The sequence below is a fragment of the Furipterus horrens genome, unplaced genomic scaffold (genome assembly GCF_987537825.1).
Source record: "Furipterus horrens unplaced genomic scaffold, mFurHor1.1.pri manual_scaffold_17, whole genome shotgun sequence".
NCBI classification, from domain to species: domain Eukaryota; kingdom Metazoa; phylum Chordata; class Mammalia; order Chiroptera; family Furipteridae; genus Furipterus; species Furipterus horrens.
In genome coordinates, this window is record NW_028327187.1 from 76251111 (window position 1) to 76269244 (window position 18134).

Here is an 18134-nt window from a genome sequence, read left to right on the forward strand (position 1 = left end):
GTTTAAGCTAACATTTGATAAGTATAACTTATTTTATGTCTTTGCATGCAATCAAGCAGCTATATAGTTTTAGAGACAAGTTACTTAAAATCTATTGTCTTAGCTTACTTATCTAGAAATGATGAGGACAATATTAGTACAATGATGAGTACTACTACCACTATTACTACTGATCTACTATTACTACTACTATATCTCCTAAGTTATTTTAGCACTAAATGAGACAATATATGTAAATAGTTTAAAAACCACTAGGCATGATATAAGAGTTTTTGTTAGTATTATCATCCTGAATACTTCCAATAGTCAGCAAAAGTATAGAGAAAAAAGTTAATATAAACCAGGATTCCAGAAACTATGTAATTTCTACTTGGAATAACCCATACATAATTATTTTCCTTGATGAGCTAATTTAGAAACACATGTCTATTTCTCCTGCTTTAGGAGTTTTCCAAAGGACTTTTCTGAAAAGTTAAGACAAAAAAAAAAAAAAAAAAAAACCACCAAGGCAGACCATAAAGAGGAAGCATAGCATTCTAAAATGCCTCCTCCTCACATAGCAGGCACACAGACAGTTGTCTTTTTTCTCCTGTAGTGTCCATGTGACCCCACTGTGATGTTTGTTCATTGTGGGAAAGTTTTAGAAAACTCTGTCTGGGCTACGTGTGGGAATGGGGCTCTCAAACTATTGTTGGATCTCTTCTTCTACCATTCAAGCCTCTCAAAACCTAGTTCATAAAACACAAATTGTGAGAGCTGGAAAATCATTAAGAATAATTTAGACAGCATCTTTCATTGTATAGATGGAGAAACAAAAGTTGAGATGGAGGAAGGAATTTGTCCATGTACCAAAGGAAGCCACTAAGAATACAATTTAGTTGCTTTATCAACTAGTCTAGTGTTCTTTCCACCATATCATCTTGCCTTTTCCAGGTGAGATGCTTGTCTATTGTTATCTAAGAATGACTAAACACTCAGGTCTCCTTCTAGGTACTCAGAATAGAAATACAATTTATAAATTATTTCCGATTGCTAACATAAATGTTGACTTTTTTTTTAAGCTGAAGTCCAGTATCAAGAAATAATATAGTCTGTATTTTGTTATTATAGCTAGAAAACTTACCTTCACGAAAAGCTCAATTTCAGGGTCTGCTTGAATGTAAGGCCTCAAGTCTGCCATCTTTCTGTTTTCACTGCCAGTTGTCAGCCCCTGACTCCTGCACAGTTCACAATGCTTGTGAATTATTTTCTTCCAATTTTATCCAAAAGCTCAAATAAAGTTGGTGTTTTAAGAGGACAGTTCAGATTTCAATGGACAGAGTCAGAGCTGTGGCTAACTTTTCTTCTCAAGAGATGGGAGGCAGAGAATTCTAGATGCTTGAGAGCAACTCTTGAATTTGTTTTCGTTCCTCTTGAATCAAGGCAGAGCCAAAGGGGTGTGCACAAACTGGCTAGCTAGAAGGGCGGGGGTATTTCCACAGAAGTTTCAATGTTATGAGTCAGCATAGAAGGAAACAAACACACACAAACACACACGTGCAGTTCTGGCTTCTATATATCAAGCACACCAGATGTTCCCTAGCCTCCCTATGAGTCCTGGGCTCCATGCCCAGAATATGGCCTCTTACTGCTGTTCCTGTAACCTGACAGCAGCAAAAAGCTCTTCCAGGAAAAGGGTCAGAAATGACTTGGGTTTTATCATTGAAAAGGACGTTTATCTAATGATACTGACTATATGGGGTTTAAAAAAAGGTACTGCATCAGATGTCTACACCCCCAATTCTACTGCATACACAGTGAGATTTTCCTTCTGTGTTGCAAATTTTACTCCTATTCTTAACCTGAGAATATTCCCTAGGTTGGTTGACCCTGGGGGCATCTTTTGGGTGCCCCACCTCATTATTTCTGGGAAGTGTGGACTGGGATAAAAAAACTTCCTTGTTTTGGCATCTGTGTTAGGAACCACAAGCATTTGTATATCTCTACTTGTCAACCCTGGGAGAGCAGTAAAATATACAAACTAATCACTCAGTGACTGCAGTGTTTCCAGTAGCTTTGTTTTCTGACTGCCAGGAGGAGGTGGGCTGAATTAATAAATCTCTTTGGTAGGAAGAGTCTCTGATTGGAGTGAGTGAACATAGATCCACCAGTTGGGCACCTTTGTGACCTTCTTTCTGCAACACCAAATATCCCCCATGCTCATATGGGCTGTACATGCACCTGCCATTGACTTCATATAAAGAATTTACAGAATAAGAGGATTTTGGCAGAACTCTGTCTGTGCCACGCATGCAGGTTCTAGGCAAGGAATGGGTGATATGAATGTGGGTGTCCTTCAGGGCATGGGACCTGATAATTTCCCACATGGCTGACAAATGAGAGGGAAATTGTGATAGGTATCTGCTGAGCCAACCTTGAGGGTGAGTTTAGGAGTGGACCTGAGGAAAGCTTTGATCATATTTTACCCTGTTCATTTACTCTTTTACTCCAAAGACAATCAATGAATGCTTACTCCATGCCAGGCTGCTGATCCACTCAACTGACATTGACAGTACAGGGGGCGGTACCTTTGGGAGGACAACAGGAATTCAACTTTAAACATGCTAAGTCTGAGGCATCTTTACTCTTCCCCATTCCCAGAATCTAATCAGTACAAAATCTTGTCACTTCTGCATCCTGGATATTTTTGAAACCCATCCATTTGTGTTTTCCCCCCACCGCTATTCCAAATTTCAAACCAGAATCATTCTTTTCTAGTCATTTAAAATTTTTTTCTTTTTAAAAACCCAAATCATTGCTTGACTCTCATACCTCATGGGAAACCCACCACTACTACCACAGCACAGCAGCAGGAGCGATGACATACACAGCCTAATGAGCTCTGTATGATCCCTCATATGTTGTCTAAGAGATGAACTTACTTTTTTCTCTGCTTTCCAAGGTGCTTTAAAAATTTTGTTTGCAGATATAATTTACATACCATAAAACTGAGTTAAAAAGATTTTTAGTAAATTTGTTGAGTGGTGCAACCATCACTATAATTTTAGAGGTTTCCATCACCTCAATAACATCTCTTTCTCATCCTTCTGAAGTGAATCCCCATTGCTATCCCCAGCTCCTGGCAACCACTAATCTGCTTTCTGTTCCTATGAATGTGCCTATTCTGGACATTTCATATAAATTGAATCATACAGTATATAGTCTTCTTTGATTTGCTGCTTTTTCTTTTCTTTTCTTTTTTTATCTTTTATTTTTTGGTTTTTCAATTACAGTTGTCCCATTTTTCCTCCATTGCCCCCCCCACTGAGCCCATCCCGTCTCCCACAATCATATCCCTCCCTGTTGTCCATGTCCATGAGTCATTTACACACGTTCCTTGACTAAACCCTTCCCTTACTTATCCCCCTTCTCCCTCCCCCTCCCCCCTATTGACTGCTATTCTGCTCTTTGTCCTATTTAGTTCATTTGTTTCTACTGTTCTTTAGTTTCCTGTATTAGGTGATATCATATGGTATTTTTCTTTCTTTGCCTGGCTTATTTCACTAAGCATAATTCTCTCTAGTTCCATCCATGTTGTCACAAATGGCAGGAGTTCCTTCTTTCTTTCTTCTACATAGTATTCCATTCTGTAATTGTACCATTGTTTTTGATCCACTCATCTACAGATGGGACCTTAGGCTGTTTCCAGCACTTAGCTATTGAAAACAGGGCTGCTATGAACATAGGGGTGCATGAATTCTTTTGAATTAGGGTTTTAGGATTTTTTGGGTATAATCCTAACAGTGGAATCGCTGGTTCAAAAGGCAGTTCCATTTTTAGTTTTTTGAGGTAATTCCATACCGTTTTCCAAAGTGCCTGCACCAGTCTGCATTCCCACCAACAGTGCAGTAGGGTTCCCGTTTCTCCACATTCTCTACAGCACTTATTGTTTCTTGATTTGTTGATGATGGCCATTCTGACTGGTGTTAAGTGGTATCTCATTATGGTTTTTATTTGCATTCCTCTGATGGCTAATGATGTTGAGCATTTTTTCATGTGTCTGTGGACCTTCTGTATGTCCTCTTCGGAGAAGTGTTTGTTCAGGTCCCTTGCCCATTTTTTAATTGGGTTGTTTGTTTTCTTGATGTTGAGTCGTATAAGCTCTTTATATATTTTGGAGATCAGTCCCCTGTCTGTGATACCATTGGCAAATATGTTTTCTCATATGGTTGGTTTCCTTTTCATCTAGCTGATGTTTTCTTTTGCTGAGCAGAAACTCTTTAGCTTGATGTAGTCCCATTTGTTTACTTTTTCCTTTATTTCTCTTGCCTTAGGAGATGTATTCATGAAGATATTGTTACGTGGGATATCTGAAATTTTCCTGCCTATGTTTTCCTCTAGTACTTTTATGATGTCACGGCTTACATTTAAGTCTTTGATACATCTTGAGTTTATTCTCATGTGTGGTGTAAGTTGGTGGTCTAGTTTCATTTTTTTGCACATCCCTGTCCAGTTCTCCCAGCACCATTTGTTAAAGAGGCTCTTCTCACAGGCTACCCCAGAGAGGAGTCGGGAGGAGAGCGGATCTCTGCCCACTGGCAGAGACAGGACTCGACCAAGTGGCATTGGCGCTGAAGGACAGGAGACAGTGTGCTCCTGGGCAAGTGAGAACATAATTCTCCTTTATATTTTTCTCTAGTGGACTGCAGAGAGGGGTGGAAAGTTTGGGGGTGGTAGGCCATTCTTGAGGAGCGCAGGCGCAGAGGTACACTCATCCACTCCCCAACCCTACCCTTGGGTCGCGGGGGCGCGCATAGGGAAGTGCCCTCATTCACTGGCCCAGGTACGTGGGGCAGTGAGTCCAAGCGCCCCTCGCACACTCCCCAACGGACATAAGATCAGTGCCCAAACGGGCACAGGGAGGGCCCACTGAACACGCAGAAGACCATGCGCAGACACCCCTAGCCAACTCCAGTGGGCACCAGGCCCCAGGCCGGAACTCAGACCACTAGCTCAGGCTCTGCTCGTCCTCGCCCAGACGGGTGAGGGAAGGCAGGCGGCTGCAGCACGGGAACAGCAGGTGGCAGCGACTCACAGACGCTCACTTCCACTGAGCACAAGTGGCTGGGGCCCCGCCCTAAGAGGCGAGAGACCAACTCCTGGAGCTCGGCTCAGTGGGACTAAGGGCACGGGCACTCAAAACACCTCGGCCCGGCGCCAATATGCGTCAATCATGGGCAAGCTCTCGGGCCGCCTGTGCGTGCAGGGGCGCGCGCACAAGGACACTACAGCGGGAGCTTGAAAACACCTCGGCCCGGTTACAATAGGCGCCAATCGCAGGACAAGCTCTCGGGCCGCACCGGGTGTGCAGGGATGCGCACATTAGGACACCTCAGCTGGCTCCAGCGGGGGGCAAGGGAGAGTGCCGTGCCGGCCACCGCAGGAGCACACCAATGCTGCAAGAAACAAGAACCTCTGAACCGCCACACTAGACCAGCTGGGGAATGTAGAAAAAGAAGATGACACACCAAGGCTGAACTGAGTAAAAACAATCCTTTTTTTTTCCCTCCCTTCCTTAAAAAAAAGGGGGGGGAGAAGGAGGGGGAGAGGAAGGGAAAAAAACAAAGAGGAGGGGAGGAGAAAAGAAAAAAAACCCATTATATCTCTAATGTGTTCTATAAAATCTTTCCTTTTCATCCTTCCTTTTTAATCGTTGTTTATTTGTTTGTGTGTCTAGTTTAGCCATCCTTTTACTCTAAATAAATAAAATATAATTACCATATAAATCCAATACAATAGAATCCTACTTTCTTACTACATTCTGCATTGTTACATCCTTTTCTTCTATTTTTATTAACATATAATGTAAATATTACCTACTGGCTTGCATAGTCTCAATTATTATTAATCTATCATCCCCTCTATCAAAAATCTTATTTTTCCTCCCTAAAAACAACTCTTATCTATTTTTCTTATAGTATAAAAGCTCTAATTTCTTTATATTTATATTAATACTGGCTTGTTGGCTGACGATAACGGGATAGAGGGTGGGGGATATTTTTGAGGGTGTGGGTCTCCTGCCTGGGCTGTGTGTTTATGTTTTTAACAGCATCTCCACAAAAGAACTCAAGACAAAGTGGATAGACTGACTCTCAATCAACTAGCCAGAAGGAAGATCCTACCAAAGAACATTTGAAATATAACCAGACAGCATAAACAAATGACATAAAGGGTAAACCAAGAACATCAGGTTCAGGAGATCAAAGAGACTGCATCACTGAAACCCCCAGATCTACCATAAACAATCTCACACCACAAAGGTGGGAAGTCAAAGCAGACCGTCACCCAAAAAATAAAAACAAACAAGAAGAATCCAACATGGTAATATGCAAAAATAACCGCTCAATGAAAAGAAAAGAGGAATCATCAGAAAGAGAGATAGATGAAATAGACATACCCCAAATGTCAGACATAGAATTTAAAACAATGGTAGTAAAGAGGCTCAATATACTCGACAACCTTAAAAACAACTATTACAGCCTCCAAGGAAGTTACCAGAAGCTCCAAGAAAATTACAGGGAACTTGCAGAGAACTACACCAGCATAAAAAAAGACATAGAAAATATTAACAAGAACCAGGAAGTAATGAAGAATTCAATCTCTGAACTGAAAAACACAGTAGAATCAGTCAAAAGCAGACTAAACGAAGCAGAGGATCAGATTAGTTAGTTAGAAGATAATATAAAGAAACACTCCCAGACAATATAGCAAAATGAAAAAAGATTGAAAAAGTATGAACAAGATGTAAGGGAATTACAGTATAGCATTAAAAAAAAGTAATATCAGGATCATAGGAATAAGAGAGGGAGAAGAAAAGGAGCATGGAATTGAAAAACTGATAGGAGAAATAGTGACAGAAAATTTTCCGAACCTGATGAGAGAAAAAGTTATACAAGTTCAGGAAGCACAGAGAGTTCCAATGAAGAGGAACCCAAAAAAAACCCACTCCAAGGCATATCATAATTAAAATGGCAACATTCCAAGACAAAGAGAGAATCCTAAAAGCAGCAAGAGAAAAACAGCAAATAACATAAAAGGGAGCTCCGATAAGGCTATCAACTGATTTCTCAACAGAAACATTACAAGCCAGAAGGGAATGGTCAAAAATATTTCAAGCAATGAAAAACAAAGGCCTACAACCAAGAATACTCTCCCCAGCAAGGCTCTCATTCAAAATAGAAGGTGAAATAAGGAGTTTCTCAGACAAAGGAAGACTAAAAAAATACATCTCCACCAAACCAGCATTGCAAGAGATGCTAAAGGGAGAGTTCTAAGAAAAAAGAAGGAAAAAAAAAAAAGAGAGAGAGAGAGGAGAGGAACAGAGGTAGAAAGGGAAATGAATAAAAACACATCAATAATAACCTTAAATGTAAATGGATTAAATGGTCCAATTAAAAGACATAGGGTAACAGAATGGATAAGAAAACAGGACCCACATATTTGCTGTCTACAAGAAACACACCTCAAAACAAAAGATGTACACAGACTGAACGTAAAGGGATATAAAAAAATATTCCAATCAAATGGACCGGGAAAAAAAGCCGGGGTAGCAGTCCTCATATCAGACAAAATGGATTTCAAAGCAAGGGCAATAAAAAGAGACAAAGAAGGACATTTCATAATACTTAAAGGAACAATCCATCAAGAAGATATGACTTTGATAAACATATATGCACCCAACATAGGAGCACCTAAATACATAAAGAAAATACAGGAAGACCAGAAGAAGAATATTGACAACAACACACTCATAGTAGGGGACTTCAACACTCCATTATCAACAATATACAGATCATCAAACAAAAGAAACACCAAGGATATACAGGCATTGAACAACACACTAAACCACATGGACTTAAGTAATATATATAGAACTTTCCACCCCAAAGAAGCAAAATATACATTCTTTTCAAATGCACATGGGACATTTTCAAAGATAGACCACATAACAGAACACAAAACAAGCCTCAACCAATTCAAGAAAATCGAAATAATATCAAGCATCTTTTCAGACCACAATGCCCTGAAACTAAAAACCAACCTCAGAGAAAAAAATTAAAGACACCCTAACTCATGGAGGATGAATAACATGCTCTTAAATAATGAATGGGTTAACAATCACATCAAAGAAGAAAAAAAAATCTCTGGAAACTAATGATAATGAACACACAACAGCCTAAAACCTGTCAAAAGCAGTCCTGAGAGGGAAGTTCATAGCAATACAGGCATATCTGAAAAGACTAGAAGAATCTCAAATAAAAAACCTAACCTAAAGCTACAAGAACTAGAACAGCAACAACAAACAAAGCCTAGGGAAAAAAGAAGAAAGGAAATCATCAAGATCAAAGCAGAATTAAACGACATAGACACGAAACGAACAATCCAAAAAATCAACAAAACTAGGAGCTGGTTCTTTGAAAAAATAAACAAAATTGACAAGCTTCTAGCCAGGCTCATTAAGAAAAAAAGGGAGAAGACTCAAAAAAAACAAAATCAGAAATAAAAGAGGAGAAATCACGACTGATACCACAGAAATACAAATGATAGTTAGAAAGTACTACAGACAACTGTATGGTAAGAAATTTGACAATCTAGAAGAAATGGACAAATTTCTAGAAACATACAACCTTCCAAAACTGAATCAAGAAGTGGAAAGTTTCAACAGACCAATAACAAAGAAGGAAATTGAAACAGTAATCAAAAATTTCCCTGCACACAAAAGCCCTGGACTGGATGGCTTCACAGGCGAATTCTACAAAACATTTAGGGAAGAACTAACTCCTATCCTCTTAAAACTATTCAGAAAAATCCAAGAAGAGGGGAAAATCCCAAACTCTTTCTATGAAACCAGTATTATCCTAATCCCCAAACCAGGTCAAGACACAACAAAGAAAGAAAACTACAGGCCAATATCACTGATGAACATAGATGCTAAAATCCTCAACAAAATATTGGCAAACAGGATCCAGCAATACATCAAAAAGATCATGCATCAAGATCAAGTGGGATTCATCCCAGGGATGCAAGGATGGTTTAATATTCACAAATCCATAAATATAATACATCAATTAAACAAAATGAAAGACAAAAATCACATGATCATATCAATAGATGCAGAAAAAGCATTTGATAAAGTACAACACCCATTTATGATGAAAACACTCAGCAGAATGGGAATAGAGGGAGCAGACCTTATCATAATCAAGGCTGTATATGAGAAGCCTGAGGCCAACATCATACTCAATGGACAAAAACTAAAAGCATTCTCCCTGATTTCAGGAACTAGACAAGTTTGTTCACTCTCTCCACTCCTATTCAACATAGTGTTGGAAGTCCTAGCCACAGCAATCAGACAAGAAAAAGAAATAAAAGGCATCCAAATTGGGAAAGAAGAAGTAAAGCTATCATTATATGCAGATGACATGATAGTATACCTAGAAAATCCTGTAAACTCCACTAAAAGACTACTTGATATAATAAGTGAATTTGGCAAAATAGCAGGGTACAAAATAAATATACAGAAATCTAAGGCATTTCTGTACACGAACAATAAAATATTGGAGACAGACATAAAAAAGAAAATACCATTTACTATAGCAACAAGAAAAATAAAGTACCTAGGAGTAAACTTAACCAAAGAGATAAAAGACCTATACTCTGAAAATTACATAACATTGAAGAAAGAAATTAAGGAAGATACAAATAAATGGAAGCAAATAACATGTTCTTGGATGGGAAGAATCAACATCATCAAAATGTCCACACTACCCAAAGCAATTTACAGATTCAATGCAATCCCTATTGAAATACCAATGACATATTTCACAGACCTAGAACAAATACTCCAAAAATTCATATGAAACCAAAAAAGACCCCTAATAGCAAAAGCAATCTTGAGACAGAAGAACACAGCAGGAGGAATCACAACATCAGATATCAAACAATAGTACAAAGCCACTGTGATCAAAACAGTCTGGTACTGGCATAAGAACAGACATATAGATCAGTGGAACAGAATAGAGTCCAGAAATAAACCCAGGCCTCTATGGCCAACTAATATTTGATAAAGGAGGAAGAAACACAAAATGAAGTGAGAAGAGCCTCTTTAACAAATGGTGCTGGGAGAACTGGATAGGAACTTGCAAAAAAAATGAAACTAGAGCACCAACTTACACCACACAAGAGAATAAACTCAAGATGGATCAAAGACTTAAATATATGCCATGACACTATAAAAGTCCTAGAGGAAAACATAGGCAAGAAAATTTCAGATATCTCACATAACAATTTCTTCATGGATACATCTCCTAAAACAAGAGAAATAAAGGGAAAAATAAACAAATGGGATTACATCAAACTAAAAATTTTCTGCTCAGCAAAAGAAAAGATCAGCAAGATGAAAAGGAAACCAACCATATGGGAAAACATATTTGCCAATGATATTACAGACAGGGGACTAATTTCCAAAATACATAAAGAGCTGATACGACTCAACATCAAGAAAACAAACAACCCAATTGAAAAATGGGCAAAGGACCCGAACAAGCACTTCTCTGAAGAGGACATACAGAAGGTCCATAGACACATGAAAAAATGCTCAACATCAATAGCCATCAGGGAGATGCAAGTAAAAACCACAATGAAATACCATTTTACACCAGTCAGAATGGTCATCATCAACAAATCAACAAACAACAAGTGCTGGCGGGGATGTAGAGAAACCGGAACCCTACTGCACTATTGGTTGGAATGCAGACTGGTACAGCCACTATTGAAAACAGTATGGAATTATCTCAAAAAACTAAAAATGGAACTGCCTTTTGACCCAGCGATTCCACTACTAGGATTATACCCGAAGAATCTTGAAACACCAATTCAAAAGAACTTATGCACCCCTATGTTCATTGCAGCACTGTTTACAATAGCTAAGTGCTGGAAACAACCTAAGTGCCCATCTGTTGATGAGTGGATCCAAAAACTGTGGTACATTTACACAATGGAATACTATGTAGCAGAAAGAAAGAAGGAACTCCTGCCATTTGCAACAACATGGATGGAACTAGAAAGAGTTTTGCTTAGTGAAATAATCCAGGCAAAGAAAGAAAAATACCATATGATATCACCTAATACAGGAAACTAAAGAACAACACAAACAAAAGAACTAAATAGAACAAAGAGCAGAATACAGTCAATGGGGGGGAGGGGGGAGGGAGAGAAGCGGGATAAGTAAGGGAGGGGTTTAGTCAAGGAACGTGTATAAATGACTCATGGACATGGACAACGGTGAGGGATATGATTGTGGGAGAAGGGGTGGGCTCGGGGGGGGGGAGCAATGGGGGAAAAATGGGAGAACTGTGACTGAAAAACCAAAAATAAAAAAATAATATAAATAAATAAATAAATAAATAAATAAATAAATAAATAAATAAATAAAAGAGGCTCTTCTAACTCCATTTTAAGTTTCTTCCTCCTTTATCAAATATTAGTCGTCCATAGAGTCCTGGGTTTATTTCTGGGCTCTCTATTCTGTTCCACTGATCTATATTTCTGTTCTTATGCCAGTGCCAGACTGTTTTGATCACAGTGGCTTTGTAGTATTGTTTGATGTCTGGTATCGTGATTCCTGCTGCTATGTTCTTCTGCTTCAAGATTGCTTTTGCTATTAGGGGTCTTTTTTGGTTCCATATGAATTTTGGAGGATTTGTTCTAGGTCAGTGAAATATGTCATTGGTATTTTAATAGGGATTGCATTGAATCTGTAAATTGTTTTGGGTAGTATGGCCATTTTGATGATGTTGATCCATGATGTAGTATGCATAGTACTTTTGATGGCAGAATAATGTTCAGCCATATGTTTATATCACATCTTGTTTATCTATTCACCAGTTGATTTTTTCCCTCTTTAGGCTACTATGAATAGTGCTGCAATGAATATTTGTGTGCAATTTTTTGTTTGACCACCTATTTTCAGTTCTATTAAATATATACCTAGGAGTTGAATTGCCCAGTCATAGGTTAACACTATGTTGAACTTTTTGAGTAACTGCTAAACTCTTTTCCACAGTGGCTGAACCACTTTACATCCCCATTTGCAATATATGAAAAACCCAATTTCTCCACATCTTCACCAATACTTGCTATTTTCTGATTTTGGTTTTCTTTTAAAAAATTATAGCCATCCTAGTAGGTGTGAAGTGGTATCTCATTGTAATTTTGATTTGCATTTCCTTTTGACTGATGAGGTTGAGCATATTTTTTTTGTTCTTGTTGACCATTTGTATATCTGATTTTGAGAAATATCTACTCATATCCTTTGTTCATTTTTAATTTGAGTTGTCCTTTTGCTTTTGAGTTGTAAGAGTTCTCCTGGATACTAAACTCTTATCAGATATATGATTTACAAATATTTTCTTTCAGTCTATGGCTTGTCTTTTAATTTTCTTAATAGTATCTTTTAAAGGGAAAAATTTTGAATTTTTATAAAGTCCCATTATCATTTTTTTGTGGATTGCATTTTTTGGTGCTGTATTTAAGAACTCTTTTTTTAGACTTTAAATTTTTTGTATGTTTCATTGATTATGCTGTAACAGTTATCCCAATTTCTTTTCCTTTTGCTTCCCTTCACCCAGCAATCCTCCTCCCTCCAGCAGTCCCCCAGCTTTGATCCATGTCCATGGGTTGTTCATATAAGTTCTTTACAACATCCCCCCACATCCCCCTGTCCATTCTGCACCCTTGTACTATGCTCCTTAATTCCTGTACCATTTCCCTCCCTTTCCCACCTTCCCCCTCCCAGCTGAGCTCCTCCTCCCATGCTCCCCATACCTATGATTCTGTTCCCACTATGGTTGTCTGCTTAGTTTCCATTTATTTCCATTCCTTAGCTTCTGTTGTTGATAGTTGTGATATTGTTTTCACTTTAATGTTCATAGTTCTGATCTTTTTCTTAAATAAGTCCCTTTAATGTTTCATATAATAATCACTTGGTGATGATGAACTCCTTCAGCTTTACCTTGTCTGGGAAGCATTTTCTCTACCCTTCCATTCTGAATGATAGTTTTGCTGGATAGACTAATCTTGGTTGTAGGTCCTTGCTTTTCATCACTTTGAATACTTCCTGCCAGTCCCTTCTTGCCTGCAAAGTTCCTTTTGAGAAATCATCTGACAGTCTAATAGGTACCCCTTTGTAGGTAACTCTCCTTTTCTCTCTTGCTGCTTTTAACATTCTCTCTTCATCATTCATCATTGGCATTTTAATTATGATGTGTCTTGGTGTGGTCCTCCCGGGCTATAGTTTGTTTGAGACTCTGTGTGCTGCCTGGACCCGTATATCCATTTCCTCCCCCAAATTGGGGAAGTTTTTCTTCATTATTTTTTTGCATAATTTTTCAATTTCTTGTTCTCTCTCTTCACTTTCTGGCACCCCTGTGATTCGGATATTGGTACATTTAAAGCTATCCCAGAGGTTGCTAAGGCTCTCCTCATTTTTTTCAATTCTGGTTTCCTCCATCTGTACTGGTTGACTATTTGTTTCTTCCTTGTGTTCTAATTTGTTTATTTGAACCCTGGTTTCCTTTCCTTCACCACTTGTTTCATGTGGATTTTCCTTCATTTCAGTCAGGATAGCCTTCATTCTTTCCTTGTTCTGTTTAAATATTTTTCTGTCAAGTCTGTGAGCATCTTTATCACCAGTGCCTTAAATGTGCATCTATTAAGTTCACTATCTCCTTATCTGTTAGGTGCGCTATCTGCTTGTTGCTTAGTTGTGTCACTGGGACCTTGGTCTACCCCCTCTTCTGGGCCATACTTGTCTGTGTCCTCATCATAAAAGCTTTCTGTGTTTGCCTCTGTGATTTGGGTAGGGCCATCACATGTGTTATGTTATAGGGGGCAGAGCCTTAGGTTTTTGTTATTGCTGGTGCCTGTTTCACTGCATTTTGGCACTGGATGTGGGGGAGGGGTCTGAAAGGGAACAGCGCCGGTTTCCGCCACTTTTCCAGGCACTTCTCCCCCTTCCTGTACTCAGCAAGCTGCCTCCTTTTCGAGACTGGTAGCTTCTTCCTCTGCCCCAACCCCCTGGCTTTCACAGTCAGAAGAAATACTGCTCTATTTCCCCCCCGCATTGAAACCACAAGCTACGCAGTCTAGTCTGGGACTGGGATCACTTCTCGAGTTTAAACTGTATGACTGTGTTTTTCGCCATGGCTACAGTCACTGTACTGCTAGCTGCACCCATCCACCACGTTCCCATCAGCCATGCTCTCGCAAGGTCTGGTGCCTCTAGCCATGCTGCCTGCTGAGCACTGCCCAGAAGTGGCTGCTCTGCTCCTCTTTCTCTCCACCCCAGCATCACCCAGGCTCTGCCTCTCCTACCTTTCTGGTTGATTATTTCTTCTTTATTTCTTTGCTGAATTTCCCTATAGTTTTGATTCTCTGTTTTTGTTTGTCTGTTTGTTTGTTTTTTAGCTTTAAAGTGGTTGTAAATTCCTTTTTAGATATGAGGAGATGCAGCATGTGTATTTATGCCTCCATCTTGGCCAGAAGTGTATTTAAGAACTCTTGATCTCACGTAGGATCATGAAGATTTTTTTCCAATATTTTCTTCGAAAATTTTAATAATTTATATATCTTATATTTAGGTCTCTAACTCATTTAGAGTTATTTTTTGTGTATGGTGTGAGGTAAGGGTCTAAATTAATTTTTTTGCATGTGGATATCCAATTGTCATAGCATCAGTTGTTGAAAAGGTTCTCCTTTCTTCCATTGGATGCCCTTGACATCTTTATTAACAATAAAGTAACCATCAATATAAGGGTTAATTTCTGGATTCTCTGTTGTTTCATTGATTTATATGTTTATCCTTATGCTGGTACCACCTTTGACAACTGCTTTATAGTAGATTTTGAAATCCGGCAGTGAAAGACATTCTACTTTTTCCTTATTTTTAAATATTGATTTGGCTAAAATGGTATCTTTACAATTCCAAATAAATTTTAGAACCAGCTTGTATATTTCTGCAAAAGATAAAGAGCCTGCTGGAATTTTGAGAAGAAATGTGTTGAATATATACATCATCTTAACTATATTGAGTTTTAAAATTCATCATTATAAAATACTAATCCACTTACTTAGAGCTTTACTCAATAATATTTTATAGTTTTCACTGGATTAAGCTTATATTTTTTGATAAACTTATTCCTATGCATTTTACTTTCGATGGTATTATGAATAAAAAGTGTTTTTTAAATTTTATTTTTGGAATGGTTATACTGGTATATAGAAGTATACTTGATTTTTTAAAAGAAATATTTATTTTTGGTGTAACTTCAGATTTATAGGACACTTGCAAAGATACTATAGAGAATTATCACATTCTCATCATCCATTTTTTCTTACATTATCATTATATAGTTGAAAAAAATAAGAAACTCACATTATTACATTTCTATTAAATAAATTCCACACTTGGAGGTCACCAATTTTTTCTTCTTCACTAGTGTTCCTTTTCTGTTCTAGGATCACTTCCAAGAAATGACATCTCATTTAGTCACCACTTCTGTATAGTCTCCTCTCATCTGTAACAGTTCTCATTCTTTCCTTCTTTCTCATGACATTGGAACTTTTGAAGTACTGGCCAGATATTTTGTAGATGCTCCTCTATTTCAGTTTGTCTGATTTTTTTTAACCATGATTAAACTGGAGTTATTGGTTTGAGGAAAAATACTGAAAAAGTGAAGTGCCCTTCTCATCACATCATATTAATGGTACATGCTATCAACATGCTTTGTCAATGGTGAAGTTTACTTTTATAATCTGGCTAAGCTGTGTTTGCTGGGTTTCTTTATGTAAAGTTACCCTTCTTGCCACACATACTTTATTCTTTGGAAGCAAGTCAGTCAGTCAGGCCATATTTTTTTAAAAAAAGATTTTATTTATAGAAGAGGAAGCTCAGGGAGATGACTAGAAGAAGAAGGTGGGAAGCCCCAACCCAAGGCTCCTCCCAGGTTCTGAGTCTCCCCAGCTGCAGGTGGATGGATGGGGCTTCTTCAGGCTGTGACGGTTCCAGCGAAGGTGGTGGCTGCAGCTATGGCGTGGCTCGATGCTCCCAGTGCCTTGCTCAGTTTCAGACATGGCTAAGAACCAACTGGTTGAGGTTTAATGCAGACAAGATGGATGTGATGTTGTGTTTTAGCACTGCTGATGAGTGAACAACTTCCAGAGTTTGGTAAAAAAAATGTGTATCAGATGTTTATGTTTAATTGGTTTATAGACTCTTTGTGGACTCCTTTCCTGTCAAATTACCAGCCATCTGTTGATTCTTCAGGTCCAGAAGGTTCAGCAACATCAGATGACCATGAATTTTATCCAACAGCTGGCATGCTAGTTCATGATTTTGATGATGAATGAACAGTTAAAAAAGAAATGATAGAAAGAGTAACAAACTTCAGGTCTGAATTAAAGAACCTTGCAAGGGAAGATGACATGCCAGTTCATGAACTTCTCAGTCTTTATAGTTATGATAGTACTAGTTGACTACCAGAAAAAAATGAGGAGGATGAAGAAGAGGATGAAGGTGAAGATTATGAAGATGTTGATAATGATGATCACAGTGGCTGTAGTAGAAAAAATAAAGAGAACATAAGGATTCACCAAGTCAAGAGGATGAAACTCAGTCATCCAATGATGATTCATTATAACATGTTAATTCTCAAGATGCACAGGAAATAATCCACCCATGTCAATGTAAATATTTTGATATAAGTAGAGAAATAGAAGGTGAATATGAAGAAGATGAAGAGTATATTCTATCAGAATACTGGAGAAAGGAAATTACGGTAAGCTCCATGTTTCCAGCAGAGATTCCTGTTGGCATTTGTAGATACAAATAAAATATAAAAGTACAGACAAGATGGCGGAGGAGTAAGTGGAAGCTACACTAACTTCCTCCCAGAACTAGTCTGGATTTACAACGTAATTTTGGAGAAATCATCTGGAATAACCAACCGAACACTAGCTGGAGAAAAGTCTTATAACCACGGAGAGACAGAAAAGGCCGATACATCACAACGTGACCGGTAGGGAGTGCGGAGACGCGGAAGGGGCTGGCTGGCGTCACACGGGTAGCAGCTGAAGGGACTGAAAAACAGCTCAGCAGCCGGGGATTCCCCCTGAGAAGGACAGGGTCTAAACCCCCAGCTGAGCTTCCCAGCCTACAGCAACAGAGTGGAAAGTAAAATAGTATCCAGCTGAGAAAAGCGAAAAGCCACAGGGTTTCTTGCTAGCTGGAGAGAAACAGCTGGAGAAAAAGAGCTCTTAAGCAGATCACATATGAAAATATTCTGCCCCCACTTACCCTGTGCACAAGCAGAGGGAAGACAGAGAGGACAGGAAATGCTTGGGGAGAGTTTGGTGTGGTGGCTTTGAGGGGAGAGCTGGGGAAGCGGCCAGCCGGGTCCCAGTGCTGACTCATCCCCACACTGCAGGCAGACCATTCCTGGCCAAGTGGCGTCAGCTTGAGGAGAAGCAAAAGCCCTGCCTACAGGAATTAAGCTGCCACACCCATGGTCCTTAAGCCTGACGGCTAATCACAGATTGAATAGAATAACAACTGAAGGAGTCAGACAAAGGCAGTAGATCCCTGGAAGTCTCCAACAGGCTGCCTAGGCCCAGACTGGTACAGGATCTGACGCCACCAGGGGCAGATCCAGGAAGTGCAGATCATTCTAAGAAGAACCAACAAACAATAGGAGTCACAAAAATGGGGAGACAGAGAAACAACCCCCCATCAAAAGGAAAGGTAGAATCCCCAGAAAGAGTGCTAAATGAAATAGAGGGGAGCCAACTATCAGATATGGATTTGAAAGCATGGATTATGGAGAAGCTCAATGAGCTCAGTGGAAACTACAAAGAACTCCAGAAAAACTACCGTGAACTCCAGAAGAACTATAAGGAACTTACTGAGAATTATACCAGCATCAAAAAGGACATGGAAGCTATCAATAAGAGCCAGGAGGAAATGAAGAATACGATATCTGAATTGAACACAGTAGACGGAATTAAAAGCAGGCTAGAGGAAGCAGAAAATCGGATCAGCG

General features: G+C 38.9%; 1 protein-coding gene and 1 pseudogene across 1 annotated transcript in view; one reads left to right on the top strand and one right to left on the bottom strand.

Moving 5' to 3' along the window:
* The window catches only part of CLIC2 (CLIC family member 2), a 65589-nt gene extending 64172 nt beyond the window's left edge, over window positions 1-1417 (bottom strand). Inside the window, exon 1 of the mRNA XM_090264763.1 lies at window positions 1124-1417. Within this exon, the coding sequence (XP_090120889.1) occupies window positions 1124-1180 (57 nt within the window). The 5' untranslated portion in view covers window positions 1181-1417. The remainder of the gene's footprint in view (window positions 1-1123) is intronic.
* A 14867-nt stretch (window positions 1418-16284) lies between these two features.
* Window positions 16285-16572, top strand: LOC149991302 (mesoderm induction early response protein 1 pseudogene; annotated as a pseudogene).
* The last annotated feature ends 1562 nt before the right edge of the window (window positions 16573-18134 follow it).